This window comes from Thalassophryne amazonica, chromosome 21 (assembly GCF_902500255.1).
Source record: "Thalassophryne amazonica chromosome 21, fThaAma1.1, whole genome shotgun sequence".
NCBI lineage: Eukaryota > Metazoa > Chordata > Actinopteri > Batrachoidiformes > Batrachoididae > Thalassophryne > Thalassophryne amazonica.
Window position 1 is genome coordinate 20,661,699 of NC_047123.1, and position 15,834 is coordinate 20,677,532.

Sequence of the window (15,834 nt, forward strand, 5' to 3'; positions counted from 1 at the left end):
CGAATGAGATTTATAAAGATGATTGCCTGAAGAGAACATCTAAATTTCCACAGTCATTGATGATATGGGGCTGCATGTCAGGTAAAGGCACTGGGGAGTCATTACATCATCAATAAATGCACAAGTTTACGTTGATATTTTGGACAATTGAAAGGATGTTTGGGGATGATGAAATCATTTTTCAAGATGATAATGCATCTTGCCATAGAGCAAAAACTGTGAAAACATTCCTTGCAAAAAGACACATAGGATCAATGTCATGGCATAGGGTCATTGTCAATGAGCAGATCTGATCTGATGCAGGTTTTAGTTTGGGGGATGGAAATTTACAGGGTGATTCCATAATTTATTCCCCAGAATTGAGTGATTCCATATTTTTTTCCTCTGCTTGGTCTAAAAAAGTAACCATTACTGACTGTCACAATCTTTTTTTCTTGATTTCTTATAGTGTTTCTTAAAGCCAGAAAGTTGCCATTTGAAATGACTTTAGTTTTGTGTCATGTCTGTGATCTGCTTTTTTTCCACAAAATTAAACAACTGAATGAACATCCTCCGGGGCCGGTGATTCCATAATTTTTGCCAGGGGTTGTATTTGCTAATTTCACAAAGGTTTAATCTTGATTGCATTTTTTGAACTTGAAAATTCTTCTCTGTTATAAAGTTAATCAATATGAGGACAAAGCTTCAGCTTTTAGCTCATACCTTTTTGTTAAGGGTCCAAAAAAGAACATTTTATTCATTTAAAAAAATAATAATATCGGCTGATTTATCGGCTATCGGCAAATCAGCCGATTTATCAATTATCAGCATTTTTTTTTATCCAAATATCATTAGCGGCATCGGCCTCAAAAAATCCATATCAGTTGGGCTCTACTTTACATAATGAATTAAAAAAAAAAAAGCAATTTTGACCCTGTTCACACTTTTAATTCTGCGACAGCACACCTCCAGTGCGATCTGGAAGAAGTATTGTTCACATTTCCAAACTTTTTATGCATTTCAGAAACTTTTACCCTAAAGCGAACCCCAATCCCAAACCATTTAAGATAAAGTAATTTACAAGATTGCTTGGCAGCTGAGATACCAGCTTTACAGCTTTCTGCTGACTGGGTTAGGGTTAGACTGGAAGCATGCAGCACCTTTTCAGAAATGGTAGTTTGTCTTAGCTTGCACACTGAGCAGAACATATATAACCATAAAACAATAGAACAAACTTATAAACAATTGCACTACGTAATATCAAGGGCTGGAAACAGATGGTTTTGAGTTTATTTACAGCTGAAAACAGTGTACATCCCATTTAGCAAATTGTGGAAAATGCAACTGTCAAACGTGAACACAGAGGCTTCACTGACAACAGTTTTAATATCACAAAGGTTGTGAAAAAGTGAACTGTCTTCAGTGAAATAACCACATGGAGTATGTGGTTACATTTAGAATTACCCATCATGGAAACAGTTTGAGACCACGATGTTTTACACACAATGTGTATTCAATGTATGTGTGTGTTAAATCCTCTAAGATTCATCCATTCAAACAAAGTATTAAATATTTGTGTAAAACATACATGTGCCAACTTGCTGGTCTGATGCATCGTCAAAAACATTCTTGCGTATGAAATATCTAAATTAAAGCTGAAACCCAAACAAATAAATGAAAAACTACCATAACTGTCAAAGATTTCTCCTCGTTTGCAATAATCTGGCTTGAAATAGAAACCATATAATTTGGGGACAAATGTAGACAAAGGTGGTGGAGCCAAAGGTTTAAATAGATCATATTACACACCTTTTCAAGAAAGGAATACAGGTCACCAGGGGCATAATCACATCTACAGACTGCATGGATAAACAAACCCTCTGTGATGTCGCCCAGGTTTTCTGAAGAGCAAGTTTGAAGCTGAAATGGGGCGGTTCTAAGTGTCACCACCTCTGTTCAACTCCCATCCTGGGTAAGACCACAGTAACCTAGGTGGGATGAATGAAGATTTTAAACACTCCCCGTCGCACACTTACCAAACAAGCCAACATGAACACAATAATCCTAATTCAGTTGTTTGATTACAGGGTTTGTTTTTTTTTTTTGTTTGTTTTTGTTTTTTTGCGGATTGGGTGCAGGTATTAAAAATTAAAAAACACTACTGCCTCAGTAATCATGGAATAACAGCAGAGTTAACATCATCAAGGTATGCCAACTTGTCCTACTATAACAGAGCCAACATATAAATTAAATAACACTGAAATTTCATTCAACAGAAATACTGGAGCACAGACATTTTTGACACCTCAAACATGGCGGGTGCAGATCTGAGACATTGTGGAAGTGACACGTTTTGTTTTGTTCTCTGCACACCCTAATACCCCACCGAGTGTGTACCACAAGCGTAGCTTATTACTAGTATGTTGCTATTTTTTTTAATCTTTTTCCTTTGGTTTTTGTGCCTTTGCAACAGGTAAGTACTGTATGTACTTAAACACTTTTCTTTTTTATCTGGTTGAATCTCATTTATTGTTATTGCCTACAAACAAAGTGAAGTCCAGACTGAACGATATGGATCAAAGACTGGTGGCTGTGTTTTAGTCATATGTGTTAGTTGTTAAAAATGCATTCATCCGAATAATTACTATATTTACGTAGACTGTGCTTGCTAGCTTGTTATATTGGTTCAAATTCACTTCCTGTGACCCACTGGTGACAGCGTTGAAGTCTGACCTGTTAATAAAAGCCCTGTCTGCACCTTCATAGATCCGCTGTTTGTAAAACAGTCCAAAAATCAGCAACCACACAGTGATTCATTAACTGAGACCTGCTACAATCCGGGTCCTGTCCATCTGCTACGTCATTAAGTCCTGCTCAGCTTTGTTCGTCAGACTAAAGGCTGCAAGCTCAGTGATGAGACACAATGACAGACAAAAGCGTACCAGATGTAGCATCCATCAAAAACACACAAAAACATAGACACGTTTCTGAAATGTGCCACTACATAGCTGGTGAGTTAGCAAGCACTGACCAGAATGGTGGTTTATCATCTCTGTTGACACGTCATTTATGCAACAGAACGCTGACACAATGCAGATGGAGCTGGTGTGTTTAAAAGGGATAAACTGTGTGACTACACAGAGGCAGAATGCACACACACATTGTTTTCAGCAGAGCTAAGCTGTGCGCACACATGGCTCTCCTCTATACCTCTCGATTGTCATGAAGTTCAAGTTGTTGTGGAAGAGCTCACAGCCATCTTTAGCCATGAACGGATGCAGAAACTCCTGCAAATAATAATTTGCATATCCAATATGTCTGTCTGACACTCTAAAGCTGTACATTTTCCTCACACAGCTCACAGAGAAAGACAGCAATGAAACAGAGCAGGAGAAGTGAAATTTCACAGACATGAGAAAAAGGAAATGTGCTTCATTTGGGAATCTGGAATCCCAACAGGAAAATTTAGCAAAGGAGACCAACTCACACACAATACACAGCTACTGGAAACATTTACAGTAATTGCAATCATAAAACAAACGTATTCATTCAGTCCACACTATTTACACTGAAGTTTGTGAATGGAAAATTGAAGATATTTATACAGCTCTGTATGCATCAAGACAAATAATATCTTTATGATAAGAGATGCAAACTCTGACATCGAGACATCAACATGTTAATATCAACATGCTGTGACTAAAGATGTACGCATAGTCTGAAGTGTGCATAAGTTCATTCTTAATACATCTTCATTATAAATTCCAGTTCATATGTGTGAAAAAGTGTATGAATGGGTTTTCATGTGTACACAGTTTATTAATGAGGCCCCTGGTTACTGAAAAACAGATATGATTTTTAACAAAAGTGCAAAAAACACAAACTTGTGGACAGAGTTGTCAAACCAAACACTTTTAAAGATGCCAGAGTTCTTCAGGAGTCTCCAACACCTTCACACGATATCATAAAAACTGGAGAAATGTATCCAGTAGTGCTGCAATTAATCCTGAAGCTACAATCTTGCAACTTATAGTCTTCAACTTTTTGCAAAGTCAAGGATCATTGAGCCACTTTCATCACAGTTGCCAGATGTGAGGACTGATACAGTCATTGTAACCAGCCCCGTCTTTGCATGTGGTCACTCTGTAGTCACCCATGACTTCAGGATTTTCAGCTCTGGGGAAATTGTCATCCACTAAGTGACAGTGTGACTAAAAAGTCTCCCTCACTCAAACGGCCAATCAAACAGACAGGTTAAAGACCTTCATAACAGACATGCTGAAAAGGGAGACAACTGACACTATTAGTAAGGGCACCCAAACCAAAACCAGGTGTATACACCCACCAACATCTGAGGCCTTCAAGGTCTGCAGACCTTAGAGAGCACCCAAGCTTTCCAGACTACCTCAACGACAGTGGAGGATGGTCATTCTTGCTGAGTGAAAGGATCCTTCAGGTGTCTACCCACTGTAAGAGATGAATTGAGGACCCCAGAGCAGAGAACAACAATAGTATTTACTTAAAGGCAGCTATAACTGGATCCATCACTCAGTACCGTCAGCAGGAATAGTTTTTGTAACAATGTTGTTCAGGTAGGAATGGACGAGGAGAGTGGTCAAGTACACAGGTGAGAGTTCAGAACACAAACACAGTCCAACAGGCAATAGTGTTCATGGGGGACACAGCAAATTAATAATCCAGTAGAACAAACAGAACGTCATAACACAACTTGCAAACAGTTCAAACAAACAGACCAGGAAATGGCAGGCTATATTCAGGAGACATGTAGAGGTAGTATAGCTCGACAACTTTGGATCAAACACAGGAAACGAATGCAAGAAAGCAAGCATGAGAGCAAGACAATCTTCCACTGAGGAGACGGGACACGGATGGATAAATAGTGCATGAAACAATCAATGAGGAAGACAGAATGCATGTGAAAACAAGAAGCCCAAATGACAGGAACTAAAGCCGCTGAAAAGTAACAGAGGAGCAGCATCAACCTTCCAGACCCTCCCACTTTAAGACACATCATCAACACTGATGCATCTTCAGCATCGAGCCCCTCTGGGAAGGTCATGGTCTATAACCGTGCAAATCACCATGTGAAGAGCACAACTTCTCACAATGTGATCTACTGAATACTGTGATGATGATCTGGCGCACTGTATAATCAATCAGTCAATCAACTTTTTTCTTATATAGCGCCAAATCACAACAAACAGTTGCCCCAAGGCGCAATCAATCAACTTTTTTCTTATGTGATGTGTACGAAGACCACCGCTACATAAAAGTACACCCCGTAGAAGTCCTGCAATATCACTGTAACTCCAGAGAACCTCCCATTGATGTTACACCGTTTATGTTGCTACAAGCTCCACAGAAATGCGGGATTACCGCAGTATGCTATTTTTTTTAAAATACTTTGAACATGTTGAAAACTCAGCCATGGTTGAAACAAAAACCATGGCACAATGAGGGAATATCCGGGTTCAACACGGCTGGTTTCAAACTGTGAGCTGTGTATCAGTGAAAGTGAGAACAGGCTTTAATCAAATAGCGAATGCATTGAAGAAATGTTGAAAATAACAAAACAATATGTTTTGTGTTCTTTCCTACAAATGCTAATTTGTGAAATGATTTCAATGTTTGAAGCAACTCTTTCATTGAACTGGAGGTCATGAAATAATCGTTTATCTATTTTATGATTTTAAAAATATAATGAACATCTGGTAAATAACCCTTGGTGGTCACGGCTGGTGTAACAAGAATTGTGTGATTCCTGCAGCTATACAAACATAATTCAAACAAATCTAAACATGATAATGTCATTTCAGGTGGGTTGTGCGTCAGCGCTGCTGCACACTGATCTAATCTGCACGGAATGAAAACATGCTTCCAACGCGCCTTCGGTGACATTCTTGTCTCTTTCCTACAGACACAATTGCAATCTGATCTGATTAAGTTCAGAAAGGTGTTTTCCTTCATACCACAAGGGTCTGGTTTACAAGGTTTGACCACATTCCTGTGCTCTGATTGACTTTATGCATTTGATGACAGTTTTTGTGTTTCACAGTGCGTCTACATTCTCCATAATAGTGTTGTATGACACTACCTTCATTGCTTAGTGCATGTGATATTTTTTTTAATTGCCATTTTTCTGTACAAAGATCAAACACTGATTGGTGCATGTATTGTACATGATACCTTCTACCAACTTGTTCTACTAGCAGCTGGCTGGGTGTCTCGGTGGCTTTCCTCACTAGTCCCCTACTTGTACGGTCACTCCATTTTTGAGAACTACCTACTGCAGAGAGATTAATCACACATGACCAGGGTGTTTATTTAATGTAAACGAATTCCGACATCTGCAGTGACTTGAAAACGTTCATGTATCCATCCCCTCAATTTAATCCATCAGTCTCATGAATTAAATTCCTAAAATATATATATTTTAAGTGTTCCAGCCAAGTTTGGGATCATGTGTTGTGTCATGCCTTGCTATAGCCACCACCAAAAATGGTTTGTCGTCAAACAAGCAATTGTCAAATCTGCACCTAGCACTTACAATCTTGATTGCTAACATTGTTTTAGCATGACTAGGGCTGTAAAATGCAAATACATCCTTTAGTAGGAAGTTCTATTTAGTCCCTGGGGCCCATTGGTGCCAGTTCTTATCTCTATATTCTGTAGTTTGGTGGGACTCCAGTCTGACGCACATTACTTCCCCAAAATCAGTGTCCATTTACAGCCAGGTGGACTAGAATAATTCAGATGAAGTATCTTGTCCTAGGCCACAGACAGCTAGCATAACCAGGAATCAAACCCAGATCTACATACTGGCAGCCCAACCCCTTATCCCACTGAGCTACATGCAATACAATAACCCATGAACAAATAAAGAGAAACTGCAAAAAACATCTGGAGCTCCAAAATACCAACAGTCGACAAAGAGGAAATAGATAAGTGCGGTCGTGATGTGTTATCTCCGCCTCAATGGCCGGAAGTGATGTCAGTGTCCTGTGTAGATGCTCCGTGCATTACACAGGCCAGTGAGTCTGACGAGCATCTACTGTAAACTCACTGAATTAGCTATTAGACATCAACTCATGGAATACCTAATGAGAAATCACAGTGTACTGAGGCTGGATTATAAATGTTATTTAGTCTCCTTAACTGGTACCAGTTAGATAAAAAAAAATGGTTTCTGGTTCAGGGACGAAGCTGACAAAAGATTCGTATCTTTACAGAGTTTATGAAGGTGTCTGAGAGCATGGTGCACTGAACACTGCTGAAGAAGCTAGCTGGATACAGGATAGCAGGAAATTTATTTGGCTGGATCAGCAGCCTTTTGTTAGGAAGGAGACAGAGGGTTACAGTGCACAGAGTATTCTCTCCCGGGATAGAGGTATTAAGTGGCATACTGCAGGGCAGTGTATTAAGATTGCTTTTACTCATCATCTTTATCGATGACCAGCCAGCCATTGTCAAGTTTGTACATGTTTGCTAACAATGGTAAAGGCTTTGGACCTTTAAAGGATGAACCAGACAGCGGAATGGTCCAGGAGGATCTTGATGTACTACAGGACTGGTCTAAAACTTCCACTTTTGTGATGAAACCAACTTCACCAAGATACACAAGGTACTTATAAGACCACACGCCAAATATGCAACTGTAGTCTGGGAAAGATAAAAACCTAATCACATATTTGGTTCAGATTTGGACCTACAGGACCAACAGGGTCTTTCATCCAGGATCTACCCTAGTAAACCGATGTAAGCAGCATGGTGACCATCATTAGACCCACTATAGGCCGGCATGACAAAACTGATAAGGTGCCGATGGAGATGGGGCACAGAGAAACAGAGTCAGGTTGACTGACGGGTTTCTCCCACAAATCAAAGTAAAACCACGTTAATTGGCTTTACGGTGGGTTATTGTTCGCGCTGTGACTCACTCAACTTAACAATGGAGATGATGATGCGTTTGCCCAAAGGGAAACTCCAACACAGAAGAGTCATTTTACAAGGAAGACAAAAGAAAACTTCCTCAGGTTCACAAACTGAGTCCTTTAGTTTGTTTGACTTTTTCCACAAGATATCACAAGGATGTCATTGTTTTTTTTTAAAGTATTACTTTACTAAAAACTTGTGAAATACTTGATAAGTTACAGAATTTCAACATAATTTTGACAGTGCAGCAGTTTCTCAACACATTCTTCAAGATATTTCCTTAAGTTTATTGAGCAAAAACTACAAATTTATGGATACATCTATAAAAACATGTTACTCCAGTTTCGGCATTACCCCAAAGGTATTGTTACACTCACCTCAGACACGGAGGTTAGACTCGTGACTGTATGTTTCCTTATCTGTCTGTCTGTATCTTGCAAAGCAATGGATAGATTTTTATAAAGCATTGTGTTGTTATTATTTTGTTTTTAATCTACTCCATTTTGGGAGAGGGCAAAGATTTTATGGATGACAAACATCTATATCCATGGATTACCATAATAATTAAGAAAATATCTATTAATATAGTGCTTTCAAAAACCAAATATTGACAACAAAAATAAACACTAAGCACATAAATAAAACAAACAAAAAATGTAGAATTTAAACAAATTCTCAGAGTAATTATAGGAGACAACGAAATGGTCGGCATTGTTATCGTAATTTTTTTTACTCCCTGATATCAGTATGGCCCCCCTAGAGTCCCTTTATACAGAGAATAACGCCAACTGAGAATATGCCACCATTTTGGGGCCAGTTGTGTGGAACCACTGAACTGGCACATTGTGCACAGTGCACTAAGCTATGTGCATATACAGTAATGCAACACTGCACAAACACAGAGTGGGTCAGGCAGAACAATGAATGTTATTTTGTCTGTGTGCGTCTATTTGTTTGAACTGTTTTGAGATGCAGGTCTATGAGCATGAGCAACACAATGATATATATACTTAAAACAGACACGCACACAATTTCTAGCTCTCCTCTTTCCAACAGTCACAGGAAGAAACGATACGTCCGTGTTTGCAATGATATGAATTTCTGCACACACAGTTCAATGCGGCAAATAGTGTACACGTTACCCCCGCCTGAAAAAATATATTGTCAACCAAAGTATGATAAAATGATTTCAAACAAAATAATGACCGATTTTGACTATAATGATAATAACAGTGATAATATTAATGAAAATTTATTATTGGAGAAAAATCATATAGTCTGATAGATAGACCATAGATTCTAAAGCTGACTATTTCTTTTTCTTTCATTTATTTTGAATTTACATGTTAAATGATTAAATCCAGACAATAAATAGAATATCCCCTCAAAAAAACAAAACAAAAAAAAAAACAAGTAGGTAAGCTTTTCACTAAACAAAGAGCTCCTGTTGACAACAGGTGTTTATAGTAACAGTCATAACAACAACAACAAAAGCAATCAGAGATTTGTGATGTCCGCCAATCCAGATCCAGATCACCTCCAAAATTCAGTGGAGTCTTCTATGGCCTAATATCTATCTGTGGTGCAAATTCGGTGAGAATCAGTAAAGTAGTTTTGATGTAATCCATCATAGCCTATAGAAAGTTTAATATAGATCTAGAAATCTTGATCAGAATCCGGATCAAAATTCTGTGGAGGCTTCCATGGCCTAATATCTGTCTATGGTGAAAATTTCATCAAAATCCGTGCAGTAGTTTTGACATAATCCTGGTAACAGTCAGACAAATAAATAAACACCATTTTTTTTTTTATTACGTCCTTGACGGATGTAATAAAAAAATGACCAAAGCTGAGTCAGTGTCTGGGCCAAGAAAGCCAAAATAAAGACTAATAGTAACATGAGGGAAAAAGATAAGCATGATAATTGTGTCATGTTTAAATTTCAAAGACCAAATTATTTCCGTTTCTAGTCATAAGAAGAAGAGCCTTTATTGTCATTCTACATATACGTACATACAACAAAATTTGCCCTCTGCATTTAACCATCCTAATTACAGTTAGACACAATCCAACCACTCGGAGCAGTGGGCAGCCACAGTTCGGCGTCCGGCGACTCCAGATGTCGAGCCGCTGCCTCGGTCAAGGGCAGAGAGAGGAGAAGACCCTTATGAGCACGTTTTGATGGTGGGAGTATGTCAGAGTGGTGGGAGGAAACCCACTCAGACACGGGTGAGAACATGCAAACTCCACACAGAAAGGAAGTGTGTACAGGTGGAATCAAACCCCAGACCTTCTCGCTGTGAGGCAATAGCGCTAACAATTGAGCCACCGTCCTGCCCATCCTGAAATATGCATTTGAAGGTAAACAATGCTTTTGGGTTATTCTGATTCATCACCGAGATTAACGTACACATTAAACAAAAAATTACATCAGACTGCAACATGAGTCATGACGCAACAAATTAAATCATTCCATAATAAAAAGTATTGTCCCTGAATCAAATCGTAGCCCCTGTATCTAAATATGAAATCTACAAGTCTAGTACAAGGTTCTAGACTGGCCAAGTCAATCAAGAGCCACATTTCACCTCCTGAAGAGGAGAGTGTATAAGAATAAAATAAATAATTCATCAATTGATTTGATTCATTTAAAGTAGATATGATTAACACAGTTGTGATATGATGGAAAAAAAAAAAAACAGAACCATGTTTCATCGTCTTCCCCATCTTACAGGGAAGATGACGAATCACTCACGACACAAAACTGCTATTTATCATCTCAGTAAAGTGTCCCTAAGGGTGGAAGTGACAAAAATTGATTTATTAATAATAAACGGAGCGTGAAAAATGGATGTGAAATGAAATGCGGAGTGATAAATACTGACTATTCAGCGTACACCACAGCATGGCCAACTGATATTTATGATTCACAGCAAGCATTTTTACTTCCACCCTATTAAAACAACAACAACAACAAAAACACCTCCACACCCACTCAGCAAACTACTTGACTGGTGACCTTTTCTGTCTAGGTCTGTATAGCGCCTGTTAGCAGGAGGGAATTAGACAAGATGACAAGAAAAAAATGTGTGTATTTATGTGGTAAATGCTACCTGACCACCTGATGAAAAGCATCCATCCTCTATGTGCCTCCCAATGTGTATCTGAAGCGAGGCAGAGCATAAATATGCTTTTAAATCTTGTACCACCAGGCTTCTGGTGAGTTAGCAGCAAGAACGGATAACGCGGTGGTTGCTAGCTCAGTCTGCACCGCACTTATGAAGTGGAATGAGACAGAACTCACATTGAGAAGTCATGTTTAATATGTCGATACCAATCAAGCGAACAATGCCTTGATTGGGCTAGATACTGATCGCATCGAGACATCCCTTTATCTGCAAAATCAAAGACTTTGTCAGATGAATTCTTTCACTGCTCACTTTTTTTGCACCCCACAATGACGAGATGCTCACAAGGGAACACAAGTCAAGAGCCAAAATCAATCAAATGTGATCAATTAGTTAGTGGGTGTGGTGTCAATTCTGTATTCCAAATGATAAAGTAACAAAAAGTACTTTGTGTAAATGAGAATGAACACATGTATTAGGGTACATACAGACTCTGTGCCAACTGCCAGGAAGTGTTCAGCAGGTGGCAGTTTTGAGCAGGTGGACAACCGGTCTATAGTACTTTACGTAAGCAAATCAAAGCTGATTTTTCAATCTCTTCTTTGAACGGGGAAAATTGAAAATAAGGAACTTTTCAAAGCTGAATTAACCGTCTGGGACCGACGCCGTTATATACGACGGTTAACACCAAGCTTTACTAAATTATAGGTAAGTTTTGAATGATATGAGATAGAAACGTACTTTTTTTTTTGTTGCTGAAAAGTTAACTCCATGGACTTTCAAGCCAGCCATCGGCCATCTTTGTACTCCTCATAGAAGCTGTATGATGACATGCATAATGTGAGTGTCCAATCGGAATTGGTTCACCGTCACATTGTTTTCCAAAATCCAATTGTAGGGCAGAATTACCTCACGTGATAAACCAAAGATTGTTTTTAGGAGTGATGTGTTACTAGTTGGCCCATTTTGAATCGCCCCTTGGGTGCTCCAATGAGTACATACTATTAGTACATACTCAGTGCGCCCTGCGCCATTACGCACAGCGATCAGTGAAAGCAGGAGCCTCTCACGTGCTCAAACAAAGAGTGTGTAACTATCAGGATTGCTCCACTAGATTGCATGCGAATGTTACTGGCTCTCTGCGTAAAGCACTGTTTACCATATAAATGGACAACAAAACGCATAGACCATTTTGTATATATTGTTCAAAAAATGTGCATTTGTGTTTATTGTTTGAACCTTATTGTTGTACAGTCTTTCACACAAGACCTCAAATTACCTTTATAAAGTGTCAAAACAGTTGTTTATTATAGTTTGCTATGTGTTCGCTTTATTTTTTCCTTGCCTATTTTTGATTGTAAACCTTTATTACACGTATAAAACACAACGAAAACATATATATTCTGAAAGCACAGGTTGGAGACATAAAAAGGAGACATAAAACTTTATTGTGGGAGGCAGGGAGAGCTGTTAACAGCAATAATAAAACATTTATGCCAGGCGAGTGAACTGTCCAAAAAATGCCCTCGGACCCCAGAGGGTTAACACGAAACCCTATAAACAACGTAACTTTTTCTTATTTTTTCATTGCTAATCAAGTATTATGAATCAAAACACTGCCATCTCACTTCATTCACTTGTGTTTTGATTACATTTCAGTACCAGAGGGTATAAGTCAACTGGAAGGTTTCAACACAAATGTGTCAAAACAGTTGGTGTCATCATGAGGCTCAATTTAGCACAGAACGTGATGCCCTTCCTTTCAATACGGACTCTGGAACAATGGTCCAGAACAAGGATGTTGCAAAGGCTTCGAGTTCGATGTCACTAATCTGCAGTACAGATGAAAAGTTTTAGTATCTTCCCCATACGTACACCTTTTCCATTCTTTAATTCTGGTTTTACTTTCTTGCTCTGTTGTACGCGCATATTCACTCCCATATTAGCCTTTGTGGTAAGCAACATGTTTTTCCCTCTTGTTCCTAGCATAACTTGCCAGCCAACACTGATGTGAAGGTGGGCGCCAGTGGGTGGAGCACATCATGAGGACAAACTACGTTGTAAGGGTGGTTTTTCCCAATTTTTCCCGACTTAATGTGTAAGTTGTGGACAGCAAACTCAGAAGTCTCAAAAACTGATAGAAAACGGACTTCAATTTTAGATGTTGCATTGAAAGATGCCTTCACTAAACAGAAAGTTGGTATTTCAGCTTGCAAGATGATCACACAGCCCTCTGCCTGCCTCTTTCGCCTGCTCTCCAGCTCTGCACCCAGATGGGCGGGCCACTGACCTCAACGTGGATCAGTAAAGTTATGTGATTGGTTGCAAGATGTTGCATTTGACATTTATATGCGGTGACTGCTCGCGTTGTATTATCTAAAACGGTATGTGTAAAAGTGTGTTTTGTCTGTGTAGTGTGGTAAGCAAAAGAACAGTATGCGTCATGGTGTTCCAGAGGAGGTATGAAGTTGTTGTTATTATTATATGAAGTTAGCAAAGTAGCAAATTGGCCATGAGACATACTGCCCAACATATGGGAGATTCTTTAACTACGGGCACTACTGGCCTTGTAAATGTAATTTCCACCACACCATTGCCTTACAATATAAAGCGCCTTGGGGCAACTGTTTGTTGTGATTTGGCGCTATATACATGTGCTCTGATGTCACTGTTTATCTCCATAGAAACTACCCAAACAACCTTTCATATAAACTGTTTAAAGGGACATTACAGTGTTGTGGTGGAAATTACGGCAATAGTGTGGGACAACTACATTTTGTTTAAAAAAAATCACAACAGCTGTATGACATTGAATACCCCAGTTATGTTTTGATTATATTACTGATATTTTATTCAGAGATATTTTAAAACATTAGAAAAAACGTTTCTTTACCATTCATTTTTATCATTGAAGATCAAAAGTCTGGGTGTGGGACAAGCACAAAACGGCAATATTTGCATATAATGATGCTGAAAAAAGGTGAAAAAGTCATCATAGACTACAAGAACAAATTTCTTAACACACTTTCATTGTAAAGATAACTATAAAGGTGTGAAATTTCCCCTTTTTTCTGTTTTTCATACAATATGATCAAAGGACATAATAAGTGCCCGTAGTCTAAGAATCACCCATATATGAAAATTCAACCACAACCCAACCAGCATCCACTGGCACATCTAAGATATTCTAACTGGCGATTGATACGGTACTGTAGTCCACTACATTGTACTGCAGTGCAGGGAAGTGATGTGAATATTGCAAGGAAGAGGGACATCAGGGGGCTGAAACTGCACAGGAGGCAACTCACAAATTTCAAGCTCAAATGTTATTGTTTGGGTTAAGGTTAGAGTTGTGAAGAATAAATAAAGGATGCCGAGTTAATAGTTAACCAATGTTAACCCATGTCTAATCCCATCACTGTCATGATGTGATCTTTTATGCCGTTAAATTACAAGGTGAAAGCATTTATTGCTTTTTAGTTACTGATTGCACAAGCTGCAGTTTGACTCGCCCACCCACGTGGCTGCAATGCACAAACTCACCAGCAGGGTTTCCAAATTGAGTGCGGACTGAGGGTTCCTCATGAGGGACTCCAGCTTTTTCAGCCGGCTTTCCACCCTGCTCTCCGCTCCAAGCATAGCGCCTCAACGTGTCACACTCACATTAAAATAAAAAGTTAAATAAAAAAAAAGTTTGAGAAAAAAAAAAAAAAAAAAAACAAGCCACAACGAGGCGTCAGCTCGGAAATAAAACTTTTGCGTTTATCAGGATAATTATTGATCCACTGACAGAGTCGAACACCGTATGAATAATTTTAAATAATATTTCACAACAAAACCGAGCGGACTTTTAAAAGCCGAATAAAAAAGTACACCTCACGAGACGTCCTCGCGCAGGTAGGAAGTGAACAAAATGTTTTCGGTTCGACCGCAACAACAGCCTAGGAGACGATACACGCCACTGTCAAGTCCAACACAGCGAGGCCACGCTTCCGGTTTCAGCTATCAAATTAAAACTCTACGTATAACTAAGCATAAACTACACTCAACAAAAATATAAACGCAACACTTTTGGTTTTGCTCCCATTTTGTATGAGATGAACTCAAAGATCTAAAACTTTTTCCACATACACAATATCACCATTTCCCTCAAATATTGTTCACAAACCAGTCTAAATCTGTGATAGTGAGCACTTCTCCTTTGCTGAGATAATCCATCCCACCTCACAGGTGTGCCTTAGACTGCCCACAATAAAAGGCCACTCTGAAAGGTGCAGTTTTGTTTTACTGGGGGGGATACCAGTCAGTATCTGGTGTGACCACCATTTGCCTCATGCAGTGCAACACATCTCCTTTGCATAGAGTTGATCAGGTTGTCAATTGTGGCCTGTGGAATGTTGGTCCACTCCTCTTCAATGGCTGTGCAAAGTTGCTGGATATTGGCAGGTACTGGTACACGCTGTCGTATACGCCGGTCTAGAGCATCCCAAACATGCTCAATGGGTGACATGTCCGGTGAGCATGCCGGACATGCAAGAACTGGGACATTTTCAGCTTCCAAGAATTGTGTACAGATCCTTGCAACATGGGGCCGTGCATTATCCTGCTGCAACATGAGGTGATGTTCTTGGATGTATGGCACAACAATGGGCCTCAGGATCTCGTCACGGTATCTCTGTGCATTCAAAATGCCATCAATAAAATGCACCTGTGTTCTTCGTCCATAACAGACGCCTGCCCATACCATAACCCACCGCCACCATGGGCCACTCGA

At 39.2% G+C, this 15,834-nt stretch overlaps 1 protein-coding gene across 6 annotated transcripts in view; it reads right to left on the reverse strand.

Annotated features, from left to right (window-relative positions):
- Positions 1–14,983, reverse strand: part of LOC117503171 (rho-associated protein kinase 2-like) — a 69,606-nt gene extending 54,623 nt beyond the window's left edge. For 4 of the 6 annotated variants that reach the window (XR_004558505.1, XM_034162357.1, XM_034162356.1 and 1 more), the window contains exon 1: positions 14,604–14,983. Coding sequence is in view for 5 of the 6 variants with exons in the window: in XM_034162357.1 (XP_034018248.1) it covers positions 14,604–14,699 (96 nt within the window). In the remaining variant the exon portion in view is untranslated. The remainder of the gene's footprint in view (positions 1–14,603) is intronic. The other 2 variants (XM_034162359.1, XM_034162358.1) reach the window with 1 other exon arrangement.
- Positions 14,984–15,834: the final 851 nt, after the last annotated feature.